Below are 15,054 nucleotides of genomic sequence, written 5' to 3'. Positions count from 1 at the left end.
GGCAAGCAGGCAAAAAGCAAAACTTCTTTCTTTCTCGCCCTTTTATCTGGGATGCCCCCAGAAGGTGCCACTCACTTAGAATGGGTCTTCCCGTTTCCAAAAATCTGTCCTAGAAAATCTCTTACAGGTTGGTTTTGGTTGGTTCCAGATGCAATCAAGTTGACAATAAAGATCACAGGGCCTGGAGAGAGATGGCTCAGTGGTTAAGCACTCGCTGATCTTCCACAGGGCCTGCGTTCAAATTCCCAGCACCCACATAGCAGCTCGCAACTGTTTGATGCCATCTTCTGGTGTGCAGAGTACACACAGACAAAAGTACCCGTATACATAAATTAAAAAAAAAAAAAGTTAGCTCCCACATTTCTGTTACTTTTTTTTTTTTTTGAGACAACGTCTCACCATGTATCCTAAACTAGCCTTGAACTTGTGATGATCAACACCTTTGCCTCTTGAGTGCTGGGATTATAGGTGCAACCCACCGGATCTGGCTCTCTTTATTATTCCTGCTGAGGTTTTTTTTTTGCTTCTCATTGAGGCTGGAGGAAGAGGGGAATTGAGGGGATATGGGAGGGAAGGAGCCCCTCACCTCAGAATCTGATTGAAGACATTCGACAGCAGAGCGTCCAGCATTCCAGCACAATGAACACTGGCTGTGAGGGCTGCCCATATAGCACAGCTACTCTTTTCAGAGGCATTTCAAATAAGAACACTAACACAGCAAAAAACTGTGCTCCAAAGCTGAGCGTATATGGTGGTTTTCCTTTTCCAACTGGAAACCTATAGCAGTCTAGTAACCCCATTTACTCTCTTGTGCAGCCCCATGACCCACGGTTTTATCTGATCAGATAATAGACCTACACAGCATCTCTGGAGAAAATGTATGATCTCTTTTTATCCAAAAGGAGGAAGAAAAGAAAAGGAAGTTCCTTACCAACTGCTTAAGTTGTAACCCAGAGCCACCCAAATCACACAAATATCCATGGAGACTGCTAGGTCATTGAATCGGGAGCTCTCTCTTGAGGAGCCATATGCTCTATCACTTCTGGCCTTCTAGCCTCTATGCTTAAATCTACATTTAGATCTCTCTCTCCCTCCCTCCCTCCCTTGCTCCCAATCCTGCCTGAGGCATCCCTTTCTTTAGGAGTCCTGTCAGGTTAATGGAAACAGATACATCCATTTGCTCAGCCAACAATTATGTGTTTATTTAAATGTGTGACAGTTATTAGCTTGGCATGGCCAGGCCTGATGTTCAGGCTGGGTTGAAATGGTTGGTAAGGCTGTCCAGAGTACAGACATGGTGGGGAAGAGCTGCCTATTCTCTCCTTTCCCCCTCAGCCGTAGATAGATGGAGCAGGCATGCCTCGAGCTCTGGATCTCTACCTCTGCCCCGACAATGACAGCAGATCAGAATTGCACCACACGCCTGGCAGCCAAGTAGGACAAGTGGTGGGGGATGTTGCTGGAAGCTTCCTTGCTCAGTGACATTTTCTACAAGTGTCCTGGGCACCGAGAAGGACCTCAACCCTCATTGGCGCAGTAAGCAATGAGGACGAGCCGACTGGGCAGCAAAGATGATCATAGCCCTAAACAAAACTATCCTCTACTCCCTTTTTTTTGTTGTTGTTGATTGGTTGGTTTTTGTTTTTTATTTTTTTCGAGACAGGGTTTCTCTGTGTAGTCCTGGCTGTCCTAGAACTCACTCTGTAGACCAGGCTGGTCTTGAACGCAGAAATCCACCTGCCTCTGCCTCCCAAGTGTTAGGATTAAAGGCGTGCGCCACCCATTGCCCAGCAAGAAAGTCAAAGGAGTTCTTTTATGTTTGTTTGTTTTGTTTTGTTTTTTTGTTTTTTGAGACATGGTTTCTCTGTGTAGCCCTGGCTGACCTGGAACTCACTCTGTAGACCAGGCTGGCCTGGAACTCAGAAATCTGCCTGCCTCTACCACTATCCTCCGCTCCCTTAGTACATACAGAGCAATGGCCTCCCGAGTGTTCCTCAGAGGAGTGACAGGGGAAGAGGGAAAGCTTGGACTTTCTTTAACGGGTCTCACCAACTCTACCCTCTTTGACTCAGGCTCCTGGTGAAATTAGAGGTGGTCCTGTGAAAACAGCTGCTTAGGTCTAGAGATCTGTCATCATAGCAACAGGCGTAAAGATAACACTGTTGGCAGGGGCTCCAAGGCTTTATAGGGACCTTTGAGTCCTGCAGATCTGCATTTGTGGTTTTTTGGACCCATGAACACATCTGAATGGGAGCTTTTAGAATATTTTTTTAATTTCTTTTTATATGTATGAGTGTTTTTGCCTGCACATGTATATATGCAGCACCTCATGCCTGGTGCCCTTCAGAGGCTAGAGGAGAGAGAGTGTCAGATCTCCTAGAACCAGAATCACAGACAGCTGAGAGATGCCATGTGGGTGCTGGGAACTGAACCAGTATCTTCTACAAGTCATGTCTCCAGCCTCCTGAATGGGAACTTTGAAGCCACATGGCCCAGCTTGGTCCCCATCCTCTCCCTCCTTAGACACCATGTACAGAGAAGGCAATGGAGTCCAGAAGGAAGTAGGTAGCTGTTCAAGTCACACAAACCAGCCAGAGGTGAGAGGCAACTGCAGTCACCTATAGACTACTCCTGGGACACAAAGTGGGCCTGGTCCATGCGGGCAGTGCCAGAGGAGGAGGCTGTGGTGCTCTGAGTTGGGAAGTAGAGAATGATGAACCAGCAGAAGATGAAGAGTCCTGTGGTGAAGAGAGGGTTTCAGTGAGCCTGGACCAGGCAGGGACACAGAAGGGACTCCACTATAATTGTTAAAGCACTTAATGAAAAAGTTAGGCAAAAATAAAACCCGTTCCTTAAAGAGAGTTAAATAAAAACATTAGAGACCACAAACACTGGCTTTGAAATAAATTGCACACATATCTATCACCAAAAAGGAAGAAGAAAACAAAAGTATTCTCAGATGTATAAAACCATTGGTCTCCCCACCCCCCATCCTTTTATAAAGGATTACTAGAGGATGCATGTCAGCAAGATGAAAAAGGAGGTTTAGTAGCATATAGAAAACTAAAGTATAGAACTGACTGTGTTAAAGGGGATTTATAATGAAAACACTACACAACAGAAACAATGTTGAGAACTTAAAAGGCACCAGGGCTCTGCTGTGCATGGAAGGATGATAAGAAAACTGAACAATGTAGACTCGTCAGAATGAGATGTGCAGTCTTAAATATGAACGTTGCCCATGCAAGAAGAATGATGTCACCTCTAAGTTCTAGATGCCTCTCTTCCCCATTCTAAACCTCTAGGATTTTTCTAAATGTGTGCTTGTGATTATTTTTCTGGGAACCACCTTAGATGACCCTAAAGCAATTTTGTGTGTGTGTATGTATGTGTGTGTATGTGTGTTGTGGCATATGTGTGTATATGTGTGTATATGTGTATTGCTTTTTACGATTTTTTTTTTTTATGTGTGAATGTTTTGCCTACATGTATGTAGCTGCAAAAGCCAGAAGAGGGCATTGGAGTCACTGAATCTGGAATTACACATGGTTGGGAACCTCCTGTATGGGTATTGGGAACTAAGCCTAGGATCTCTGTGAGAGCTGCAAGTGCTCTTAAACTCGGGGCCATCTCCCCAGCCTATTGCTTGTTTGATTTTTAAAATTAACATAGAAAGCAGTAATTTTATTGTAGTGTTTTCTTTTCTTAAAGAAAATTGTTTTTATTTTGTGTATGAGTTTTGTTTTGTTTTGTTTTTTGCCTCCATGTAAGTACATTGCATGGGTGTTTTGTGCCAGAGCGAGCCAGAGGGAGCCAGAGGGAGCCAGAGGGAGCTCCCTGCAAAGGAAGCCAGTGCTTTCAAGCACTGAGCCACCTCTCCAGGGACTCCCTGTGGCGTTTGTTTGGGTTGCTCTCCCTCTCCACCTCTGTCACCCAGCTGTACCCTTCCCCTCCCCATAGTGCCTGAGTCACCTCCTCTGTAGTCCGTTGCCTTCTCCCCACCCTCTTCCTTCAAACCTCTTTTTCCTTTCTATGATCCCTTCCTAGTTTAATGACATTTGCCCACAGCCCACACAATGCATGTATAAAATTTAAGTCCAGGTCCTTCATGTGAGAGTGTCTATGGTATTGATTTCTACTGCAATCAATACAGCATCTGTAACAAAGCGGAGGCCGCTGTGCTAAGAACATGGCTTTTCACCAGGGCCAGCAGATTCCAATGTGTCACAGGGTTAAAGTTTGGCATGTCTCCCCTTCACTACCTTAAACTGGGTCAGACTGGCTTCAACTCTGCACACAGACATGCTAAACATTTAAGGAGTGTTTGTCTAAAAAACCTCAATCCTTCCCTGGAGGCTGATATAAAGAGTAGATTATTAACCAGCAGCTTTTGCAGGATCCTGTTCCAGAGCACAGAAATGGTACTGCTGGTCTCCAGCGACATACTACGTGGGAAGACCTACGCACCCCGCCCTGCCTTTCTGACCTGTCCTTTTCTCTGAGTCTTCCTCTCCTGTACCCACTTTGGATTCTAGGAATAGCGGGTCTAAGAAATCAGCATCTTTTGACAAAAATTGAAGCTGCCCCAATGTGGGAGCCACTTTCTTATTGCAGACAGATCCCTGTATAATTGTTTTAAGATAGTGATTAACAAGGTCCTGGCTGTGTATGCTGCTTTCCCTGGCTTTTGTGCCCTCCCTGTATAACCCCAAGACTGGCATCACCCTGAAGTCAGGACAGAGGATGCTGTTTCTCCTGTCCCTCCAGGATAACTATTCTCAATATACCCCCTTTCTATTTCACTGCTGGTTTTACCAGCTGGTTGGCTGGGGCAAATGGTTTTGTGTTCTGCTGGGGACTTCTGAAGCTGGCCTCTGGCTTAGGACTTTAGAACTGTGCCCTGTGTATTGAAGATCTCCTGAGTCCCACACATGGGTCCCTTTCATCATGAAACATGGCATGAAGAAGAGACAAGGACCACCCTAACTTAGATGAATGTGGAACACAAGTACAGAATGTCTGTCTGTCTGTCTGTCTGTCTGTCTGTCTGTCTGGGCAATGGTTAACAGTGACTGTCACTTTGATAGGACTTAGAATCACCTATGGGACAAACCTCTGATCCTCATAGTAAATAACTGTAAGGGAGTTTCTAGATCGGCTAATCCAGATGGAAAGGGCCACCCTAAAAGTTGGGCGCACCATTCCAAGAACCTGGAAGAAATATGAAAGAAGCTTGGGGACAGGGTTCAGTGCCTAAAGGCACTTGCCAGAAAACCTGACATGAGATCCATTCCTGGGACTCTCATGGTGGAAGGAAAGAAGTGACTTCCACAGGATGTCCTCTGACCTCCACATGTGCATGCACACATAAACGAGTAGATAAATAGATACATTTTAAAAACCATAATTTTAAAGACTAAAAAGGGAAAGTGGCCCACCAGCACTCATCTGTCGGTCTGTCTGTCTGTCTGTCTGTCTCTTTCCTGAAGCACATTTGGTGTGACCAGTTGTGTCATGCCTTTCCTGTCATTGTATACTCTGCACTCTTGAAATGGGAGCCAAGACAAGACCTTTATTAAGTCGCTTTTGTTGTGTGTTGTGGTTTGAATAGATTTGGGCCCTGTAGACTCATGTATTTGAATGTTTGGCACTATTAAGAGATGTGGCCTTGTTGGAGGAAATGAGTCACTGTGGGGAGAGCTTTGAGGTCTCCTAGTATGCAAGCTCCACCCAGTGTGGAAGTCTCCTCCTGGCTGCCTTCAGATGAAGATGTAGAACTCTCTGCTCTTCCAGCACCATGTCTGCCTGCAAGCTCCTATGCATCCCACTATGATGATAATGGACTGTACCTCTGAACCTGTAAGCCAGCCCCAAGTAAATGTTGGCCTTTATAAGAGTTTCCTTGGTCATGGTGTCTGTTCACAGCAATGAAATCTTAAGACCATGGGTATTTTGTTGCAGAAAACAAGACAAAACAAAACAAAACTAATACTTTAAAAGCTTCTTAAGGATTCTATATCATGTCACATCAAATCTCACGACCCTGCCTTCCTAGTTAGAACTAGTCATCTGACTCAGCACAGAGTAAGCAGCCATGTTAGGCAGCCATTTTGGAAACCAGAGAGAAGAACAAGTTGTCACAGAGGCTAGATAGGAGACAATACTCAGCTCCGAAATAATAGGTGGGAACATCTGCTTTGATTTATGTGGTTCTTTCTGATACTAGCCCCAAGATCACAGTTACCCTTGCTGCCCTGGATCTCAAAAGAATCTTGGGTATCTAAAATTAGCGCCTTGACTTGAGCTAGCTTCTATGGAATCCTACGATCTGTAGAGCGCCTCCCCCCCAATTCCCAGTGCCCTTTGGTGCCAGGGAATCAGCCTGTGGCCTCCCTGGAGCCTTACCTTGCAGAGAGTTTAAGAGGGTGAAGATGTAGACGGTGGACAAGCCAAGGGGGGTGAGAACAGCCAGCCCCCAGGTCATACCCACCAGGCTGGAGAGGCCCAGCACAGTTAGGACTGACTTCCAGGTTGGCCCCTGTCCTTTGCCCGCTGTGACACTGGGTAGAGTGAAGATCTTCCAGGCCACCAAAGCCAGCACCACAGCGCCGAAGAGGAAGGTAACAAGGAAGTAGCCGTGGACAGTAACATAAAGGGCAGGCTCTTTCTGGAACCAGCACCTGCAGGAGGTGGATAGCTGCTGGGGCTGGAAGGAAACCCCTCACCATTGAGCCCCAGGATACTTCCCTGGATGATCTGTAGTGACCAAGAAGATGCCCCCGCCCCACCATTGCTGTTGGCTTTCCTGGGCCTCCTCCTTTATTTCCTTTCTGACTCCAGACTTCCATTTACCCGCTGTACTACCAGTCAGCTAGATCTGACTATCTTCCAGGCCTTGACATGGCTGGCCTCTCCCTAAGCCCTCTTCCTCTCCCTCGCTCCAGTGACTCCAAAGGGCTCCATACCCTCTGCTTCCCTAAGCCCCACTCACAACTCCAGCGAAGTGCGGTTCTCCTGGTTGCGGATGCTGTAAACACCATAACTGTTACTACTTCCAGCACCAATAACTACAAGAACAGGAAGGCCTGTGGACAAGGGGGAGGGGGCGAGTTGGCATTGTCGGTGTCCCCTTGATGGAGATCACCTCCTGTCTCTTCAGCTATCCATCACTCGAGCTTTGGGCTCCCCTGGGCTCTATCCCATCCATCCTCCAGCCTCCTCCTACCCCTCCAGCCTGTGCCTACCCCAGCCCAGCAGGCTCAGCTTCAGGAAATAGTGTCCAAAGTAGGTATTGAAGACCCTAATGACCAGCAGGTAGAGGTGGAAAGCCTCCAGGCCCATCCAGGTGAAGACGCAGAGCAGGAAGTAGTGGAAAATGGCAGCTCGGACCCAGCAGGAGGCTGGGGGGCCTTGAGAGCTGCTCCCCACATTGATCAAGAAGGTAAGATTCAGGAGAAACAGGCTGATGCTCAGAGCCATGTGGATCTTAGGGGCATCTTCAGCCTTGAACCTTTGTAGAGAGAACCTGGGAGAGAAGAGCTAGTGAGCAGCCCCAAGGAGCCACAGCCTACACGGGGTGCCCAGGCTGGTCCATCTTCCTGCCTCAGCTCTGTGCCACTGACAGCTGCTGTCACCCTCATGGTCACTCCTGCCTGACCATTCGGTTCCCACCTTTGCTAGGAGTCAGTGTGCAAGCTCCCAGGTTCTGATACACAAGCCCCTTCATGGCTCTCTGGGCTCTGTGGACGCTCGCTGGGTCCTGCCAGCCTCACTGTTTGACAGATTCCTTAGCTAAATTGTGTAACTTGTGACACTGAGGAATTGACACTGAGGATGGGGCTGGGGCTGGAGACTGTGTTCTCTACCAGTACTTGGCGGGGTGGGAGCAAGGAGACGTGACATGGGTATAGCTCCCAGGGGTTGAAGCCCAGGGCTTCTTAGCGACTGAGGCACAAAGACACAGGAGGACAGTAAGGATGCCTGGACTGGAAAATGGAAAGCCCAAAGAATGTTCCAGGTAGGTTTCAGCAAGCCTGGACTCCAGGGGATAGGGATAGGCAAGGCCGAGCAGAGACTGATCCCACAGGCTCATGCAAGTCAGCAGGTCTAAGGGTTTCTTGGCCAGACCCTGGCTAAGGACAGCTAAGTGACAGTGCTCTCTGTTCCTGTGTCTGTCCTGTGCCTGCTCCTTGTTGGAGAAGCTCATGTATCCCTGAAAAGGCATCCTTCCCCATACTTAGCCACAAGTAACTGTGGAGATGGTGGCTGGTCCCTTGTCACTTAAATCCATGGGTAGCCAAATGGTAGGCTAGCCTGTGTGTTCTACTCTGTAACCATAGTAGCCCAGTCAGTCGTTGGCCTGTGATCAAAGTCAGACCCTAAGACAACTGAGTATTCATGAGCTAAACATGCACACACCTAGAACACCCAGCATCCAGGAGTGTGACCCCTACAGTCCTGTGCCCACAGGAACCACACACTTGGCTAATAGTCAGCCATCTGTTGCAACTAGGACTACTCTGAACACTGCACCATGTAGTTTTACTTAGACAGGACCTTGCAAACCATATCCCTACTCCTGCATGGATACGGGCACATACAGTCACTGATATACACGCACACATATATACATACATATGTACACATACACATGTTCATGCACACACACACATAGACATGTGTATGCCCATGCATGCACATGTGCACATACACTATACACGTATGCACACACACACTACACACACATATAAACATTAGCATGTACATGTACATACTATATACACATGTATACAAATACATGCACACACAGACATGTGTATTCCCGTGCATGCACACGTGCACATACACACCACACACATATACATGTACATGAACACACTATGTACACATGCATACACATACATGCACATGTATACAGCACACACATATACATGTGTATTCCCATGCATACACATGTGCGCATACACCCAATCCACATGTGTACACATACTCATACATATGTGTGCACACACACTACACACACATACACACACACAAACACACATGCGCACACTCTCATGATATCTAGAGCAATGGAGCTGAAGGGGTCTTGAGACTACTTAGCTATGCTCTGGCACTGCCAGCTTCCTGGCTTTGATGATACTCTACACTTGCATACGACATGACACTTGGGGAAGTTCCAGGAAGGAGCCACAGACTGTCTGTGCTATTTTTGCAGTTTCCAGTTAGTCTATAATTATTTCAAAATGTTTGTTCTTAAAGACTTCAATCATGGAGTTTCATTTTTTGCTTGAATATCTAAGGAGCTGGGACCCGAGCCTGAAGTTCTCCAGGCACCAGGGTGAAACTGGCATCCTGACAAGAGAGAGAGCAAGCTGTGAAAGGAGAGAGCAATCCTGGGGCTTCAGCCGGAGCCCTTAGTTCTTTCCCTGCCTAGAGGCCACATGCTGTGAGTTTTCTAGTTCCACAGATCACTCGTGCCCTGCCTTGGCCAATCTGAGTTGAGTCTCTGCTTCTTTCAACTTCAACCCCATGTCCCAGCTTCTCAGAGAGCTGACAAAAGACCAGAGAAGGTGATGAGAGGCCACAGAACAAAGACACCTTATCCCTATCCTGTACCTCCCGAGGGCAGGAGGAAAAAGGGGTATCTTCGTTTACCTGAACGCAACGTAGAGAACCATGGTGAAGGCCAGGAAGATCATGGAGACGGCACTGCCCGCCTGGGAGATGCGAGTGAGAGTCTGTGCCGTGGCCAGGTCCAAGATCGGCCTCTGTAGATGACCCCGGGGTTCTGATCACATCACCAAGAAGGCCCACACATCTCCCAAAACCCAGCCAGCCCAGGCAGCCTCTCCCAGGGACAGAGGCTGGACCACTGCGATCAGGATGGCATGGGCTGTTACCAGCAGCAAGGCGAAGAAGGTCAAGTGGTCACAACGGCAGACAGTTCTCCCATCCCCGAGCTCTGTGGAGCAGCCTTGGGAGTCCCAGTCTCCTGTGGGCCACGGCAAAGTAAGAGCTCAGGAGGAGGGAAGGGAGAGCCTGCCTCCACCCTCTTCGTCTGCCCTGTAGAAGCCTGTAGCTTCCTCTTTTGTCATTCTAGAAAGGTCTTCCAACCCTACCTTTAGCCATATCCCAGAATACACAGGTGAGGATCACATTCTGAAACCAGAGAGTGTGAGTCAGAAGACGAGGGAGATAGAAAAGGGGGAAAGAAGAGAAGATGGGGCATTACCAGGGGTCTGTCAGCATGTGCCCTAAGAGGAAGCTCTTCGTAGCCTACATGGGGAGACTGACTACATCGGTTGATGATGCTCCTTGGACCATTGTGCACATGGGGTATACAACATATATGGCAAAGAGGGTTTGCCTGTCTGTGCGTGCATGCCTGCCTTCAGGATCATTGTCTGTTGGGGTTGGAAAGCATGTATGCAGATGGGTTCTCCAGGTCCCCACCCATTTATGTACATGGGGGTGGGAGGGTATAGGGGGGTACATGTGTTCATGTGTGCAGAGCAGACAGATGTCTTTGGGCATAACTGAGCATGGGCTTAATGGTTTCTTCTGCATGCATGTAGGAGGGTAAAGGACACAAGGTCCCACGTGTGGCTTCTCAGAGCTCGTGTATTGTGTGCCCCACAGTAACTGCCAGGTCCCAGACAGAAGACTCACAGGTGATTGACGCTGGTGGGAGAAGGTGATCTCTACAGGTTCCGACAGCCCTGTGGTGTGCATCTGGCCCACACTCAAGCCCACCATGCGGTTGTTCAGCACACTGCTGCCCTTGTCCTCAAGGAGCTTGGGGCCCTGGGAGGAGATTGGCAGGAGGCTATGGGATGGACTGGCCTAACCTGCTCTATCTAGGGGTCTTGGCAACTCTAGGACATGCCCTCGCCTGGGACATCAGGGATCAGGGACGCAGGGGCCAAAGGCATCCTTCTACCTGCTGCTTTCTATAACACAATGGGGTGGGGTTAAGCAGGGCTGGGCTCTAGGTTCTAAACTACCTTGCTGAAAAGTCACCTTGGAACTGGAAGAGCTTGAGGCTAACATCAGCGAGGAAATGGGGTAAATGCCAGTGAATACCTCCAGGTGGCGGGACAAGTGCTTCTAGATCCAAGGGTACATATATGTAAGCTTACATGGATGGATGCATGCCTCAGGAACATGCATCGGCATGCACTGGCAAGGGATAGTATATTTACCCATGTAAACAACAATCACATCTGAGCACACCTGATTAAATGCACTCAGGAATATGGAAGGGCATGTGTATGTATGCATGTGCAAGGACTCACAAGCATACACGAGCACACCTGGACGTCATACACAGTCGGCAGGTGCTGATGTCAAGGTATCAGATTAGTCTTCAGGTCACAGACTATAAAAATGGTTCTTGGATGACCTGGATGCCTTAGAGACAATCTAAGGGACCCTGAGCATTTAACACTGCAGCTTCCTGGGCTCCCAGCAGGCTTCTTACCTTAAAGACATTTCCTGCACCAATGTCTAGAACAGTTATGGCCAACCGGACTGCAGACCTGTTGCCAGGCAGGGCTCCAAACAGGCTCTTGGGAAGTCGGACTCTGTCAGCAGGCTGTTCCTCATTCTGCATCACCTGCCTCGGGATCTGTAAGCAGGGATCCAGCAGCTCCCAACTTCCCCTCAGGATTCCAGCCCCAAGTCAGATGTCACTACCACTCCAGTTGGGAGCAAAACTGTAGCAGGCCAAGTAGAGGGGCAGCATCTGAGGACTTTTTAGCTTGCGGCTGGGACACAGAGCATCTGGCTAAGTCCATGCTCTGCTCCTTATGGGCTGGGCCCTTGGTCATTAACCATGGAGCCCCAGTTTCCCCATCACAGGGATCAGCAGAGCATGTCTATATTGGTACAGACATGCTCTGCTTTTAAGTGTGTGTGTGTGTGTGTGTGTGTGTGTGTGTGTGTGTGTGCAATGAGGGGTGTCCCAGAAAGAAGTGAGAGGAGAATGGTGTGGGAGACTAGTGCTTACCTTGACTGTGAAGCCCCCTTCTACCCAACAGTGAAGCAGTTTAGAAACCATGCATAGTTAGAATGTTAGAACAAACCTCTGAAGAGATCACCAGCCATTCTTTGTCTAGTTTCTGACGTCCTGGGTACCCTAGAACTTCAGCCCGCACCCACTAGGTCCCTGCTTCAGAAGGATCCATGTTTATGGGAACAGAGGACCAAAAGTTGGAGCTAAAACCCCAGTTTCACCTTCCAGGTTCAGATCTTGTCAAAAAGGATGTATGGGTAATGTCTTGGCCCAGTGAGGATCCTACCCGGAGGACACAGCATCACAAGAGGCTGATGAGCAACTCAGCCAGCTCCCTGGACCTCTATCCTCAACTTCCTCTCTGTAGGGATGCTGAGCCCTTGCTGGACCAAGAATGTCTTGGTATTAACTCAGATGTTCTTTCCAATATGTTTATGACTTGTTTTATTTTGTTGTTGTTTACATTTCTTTTTGTTTTGTTTTGAGAAAGAGGCTAACTGTATAGCCTGTGCTGGCCTGGAGCTCAGGAGCAAGCCTCCTGACTCTGCCTCCTGAGTGTCGGGAGGATAATTATGCATCATCCTACTTGGCTTCTGATACTCTTGAATGTGGCCAATACTCTCATCATTTACAGGTGGGAAAACCAAGGATCAGAAAAGTAAATGCAACCCACAAAGGCAATGGCTATAAGGGCAGAGATGGGGTTTGCATCCGGACCAGTGTAAATGTAGACCCCTTCCATTCCATCTCTCTGAAGCCAAGCGTGCCCTTAACTCTGACTTCGGCTATGTGCTCTGACAGAGAGGTTAATGGGCACTTTAGGCTTGGAGGAATCCAGAGGTTCATCTCCAGGTGAGCACCCCAGGGCTCTAGGAGAGAGGAGACTTCCTGAGGACATCAGGGGCAGTGGTAGGAGGGCCAGTTCATGAATCTCCCAGCACCCTGGCTAATCCACCACCAGGTTCCACTCCTTCAGTTAATTCACTGACAGCTATGCTGAATAGGATTGAGGAGGGATAAGCTTTAATGGGCACCAGCAGAGGTCTAAGCCAGCCAAGAAGAAGCTCTTCACCTGGGAGGGCATCAGAGAGTACAGCAGGTCTTCTGAGACATCCGTGCTGATGTTCTGGATCAATGCCTTAACAAAAGGCATGTCCACAGTCTCCATGGAATTCTCCAGCAGGTAGGACTCATAGTTCAACCAGTATCTGCAAGGGGCAAGAAGGTGGGGGAGGAGGAGTTTGCAGACTGAGCCAGCCATCCACTCAGCAGGCTCTTGGGGTGATAGTGAATCCAGAATACCAGAGACGTTGGGCTCTTAAGGTGAAGAAGAGGAGTGATTTCAGAATTGACCCTGAAGGAGTCCGGATAAAGATTGGATATCTGTAGTGGTTTGAATAGGTCGGGCCCCCATAGACTCATGTGTTTGAATATGTTTGGCTCAGGGAGTGGCACTATTTAGGTGGTGTGGCCTTCCTAGAGGAAGTGTGTCACTGTAGGTGTGGGTTTTGAGACCCTCACCCTAGCTGCCTGGAAGACTGTCTTCTGGTTGCCTTCAGAACTCCCAGCTCCCCTGCACCATGCCTGCCTGGACACTGTCATATTTCCTGCCTTGATGATGATGGACTGAACCTCTGAACCTGTAAGCCAGCCCCAACTAAATGTTGTCCTTATAAGAGTTGCTTTGGGCTGTGGTGTTTATCACAGCAACAGAAAGCAAACAAGAACACCTACCTTTCCGCTGCTGTGAGTGGGGCTGCTGTGTAAACGCACGTATGACCCTTCGTGGAAGACTTATTTTAAGTTCCCTTGGCACACACCCATGAGTAGAGTTGTTAAGTCCTATGGTAATTCTCCATATAGCTTCTCACTCAGCCGCTGGATGGTGTTCCATAGCAGCTGCAATCTCACACCCACACCTGCAGCGTATGAACATTCCAACCAGCTCCATAGCTTTGCCAACACAAGGGTTTCGTTTTACATTTTTTTTGTTTTTGTTTTTGTTTTTGTTTTGAGACAGTGTTTCTCTGTGTATCACTGGCTGCCCTGGAACTCATTCTGTAGACCAGGCTGACCTCAAACTCAGAGATCGGCCTGCTTCTGTCCCCTGAATACTGCGACTAAAGGTGTGCAACACCATGCCCAGCTTTCTATTATTGTTTGTAACTATACCTTATGGTTACAAAGAAGTGTCTTCTGGTGGCTTTGATTTGCATCTCTTTAATGACCAGTGATGCTGAACTTTTGTGCGCTTTTGGCTTTGTATATTTTATTTGAATAAATCTCTTTGAACACATTTATTGAGTGCTAATTATATAGTAGAAATTCAGTATTTGAAAACTGAGGCACAACAAAAAGAGAAAAGGAGAAAGGGGGTGGGGAAGAAAACTGGGCCATAGACCAGCAACATGCCTCTGTGGACAAAGGCACATGTCGAGCAAGCCTGATGACCTGAGTGTGATTCCCAGAACCCACCTAAAGGTGGAAAGGGGAGGGGCTGGAGATATGGCTCAGTAGTTAAGAGCACTGACTGCTCTTCCTGAGGTCCTGAGTTCAATTCCCAGCAACCTCATGGTGGCTCACAACCATCTATAATGGGATCTGAGGCTCTCTTCTGGTGTTTCTGAAGACAGTATACTTATATAAATAAAATGAATAAACCTTTTTTTTTTAAAAGGTGGAAAGGGAAAACTGACTGGACAAAGTTGTCCTCTGACCACCACAAGTGTGCAGTGACATGTATGGCCCTGCCCACATCATAAACACAATAATAATCATATGTTTTACACTTTAAAAGATACATCTTCCTACAAGAACACAAATGCCAGCCCAGGCTACTATACCCAGCAAAACTCTCAATTACCATAGATGGAGAAAACAAGATATTCCATGACAAAACAAAATTTACACAATATCTTTCCACAAATCCAGTCCTACAAAGGATAATAGATGGAAAACATCAACACAAGAAGCAAAACTACACTCTAGAAGAAGCAAGAAAGTAATCTTTCAACAAATCCACACAAACCTAATTCTAC

At 47.8% G+C, this 15,054-nt stretch overlaps 1 protein-coding gene across 2 annotated transcripts in view; it reads right to left on the bottom strand.

The window, feature by feature from the left end:
- Positions 1-1,176: 1,176 nt before the first annotated feature.
- The window catches only part of Adgrg3 (adhesion G protein-coupled receptor G3), a 26,795-nt gene continuing 12,917 nt past the window's right edge, over positions 1,177-15,054 (bottom strand). For both annotated transcript variants that reach the window (XM_031340943.1, XM_031340944.1), the window contains 10 exons: positions 13,089-13,224; positions 11,483-11,629; positions 10,672-10,806; positions 10,122-10,161; positions 9,903-9,994; positions 9,658-9,770; positions 7,245-7,525; positions 6,992-7,085; positions 6,406-6,680; positions 1,177-2,738 (listed from right to left, as the gene is read on the bottom strand). In XM_031340943.1, the coding sequence (XP_031196803.1) occupies positions 2,626-2,738; positions 6,406-6,680; positions 6,992-7,085; positions 7,245-7,525; positions 9,658-9,770; positions 9,903-9,994; positions 10,122-10,161; positions 10,672-10,806; positions 11,483-11,629; positions 13,089-13,224 (1,426 nt within the window). In that variant the 3' untranslated portion in view covers positions 1,177-2,625. The remainder of the gene's footprint in view (positions 2,739-6,405; positions 6,681-6,991; positions 7,086-7,244; positions 7,526-9,657; positions 9,771-9,902; positions 9,995-10,121; positions 10,162-10,671; positions 10,807-11,482; positions 11,630-13,088; positions 13,225-15,054) is intronic.

Source organism: Mastomys coucha, unplaced genomic scaffold, assembly GCF_008632895.1.
Source record: "Mastomys coucha isolate ucsf_1 unplaced genomic scaffold, UCSF_Mcou_1 pScaffold22, whole genome shotgun sequence".
NCBI lineage: Eukaryota > Metazoa > Chordata > Mammalia > Rodentia > Muridae > Mastomys > Mastomys coucha.
The sequence above is the reverse complement of the archived record's forward strand: the minus strand, read 5'-3'. Positions and strand labels throughout refer to the sequence as shown.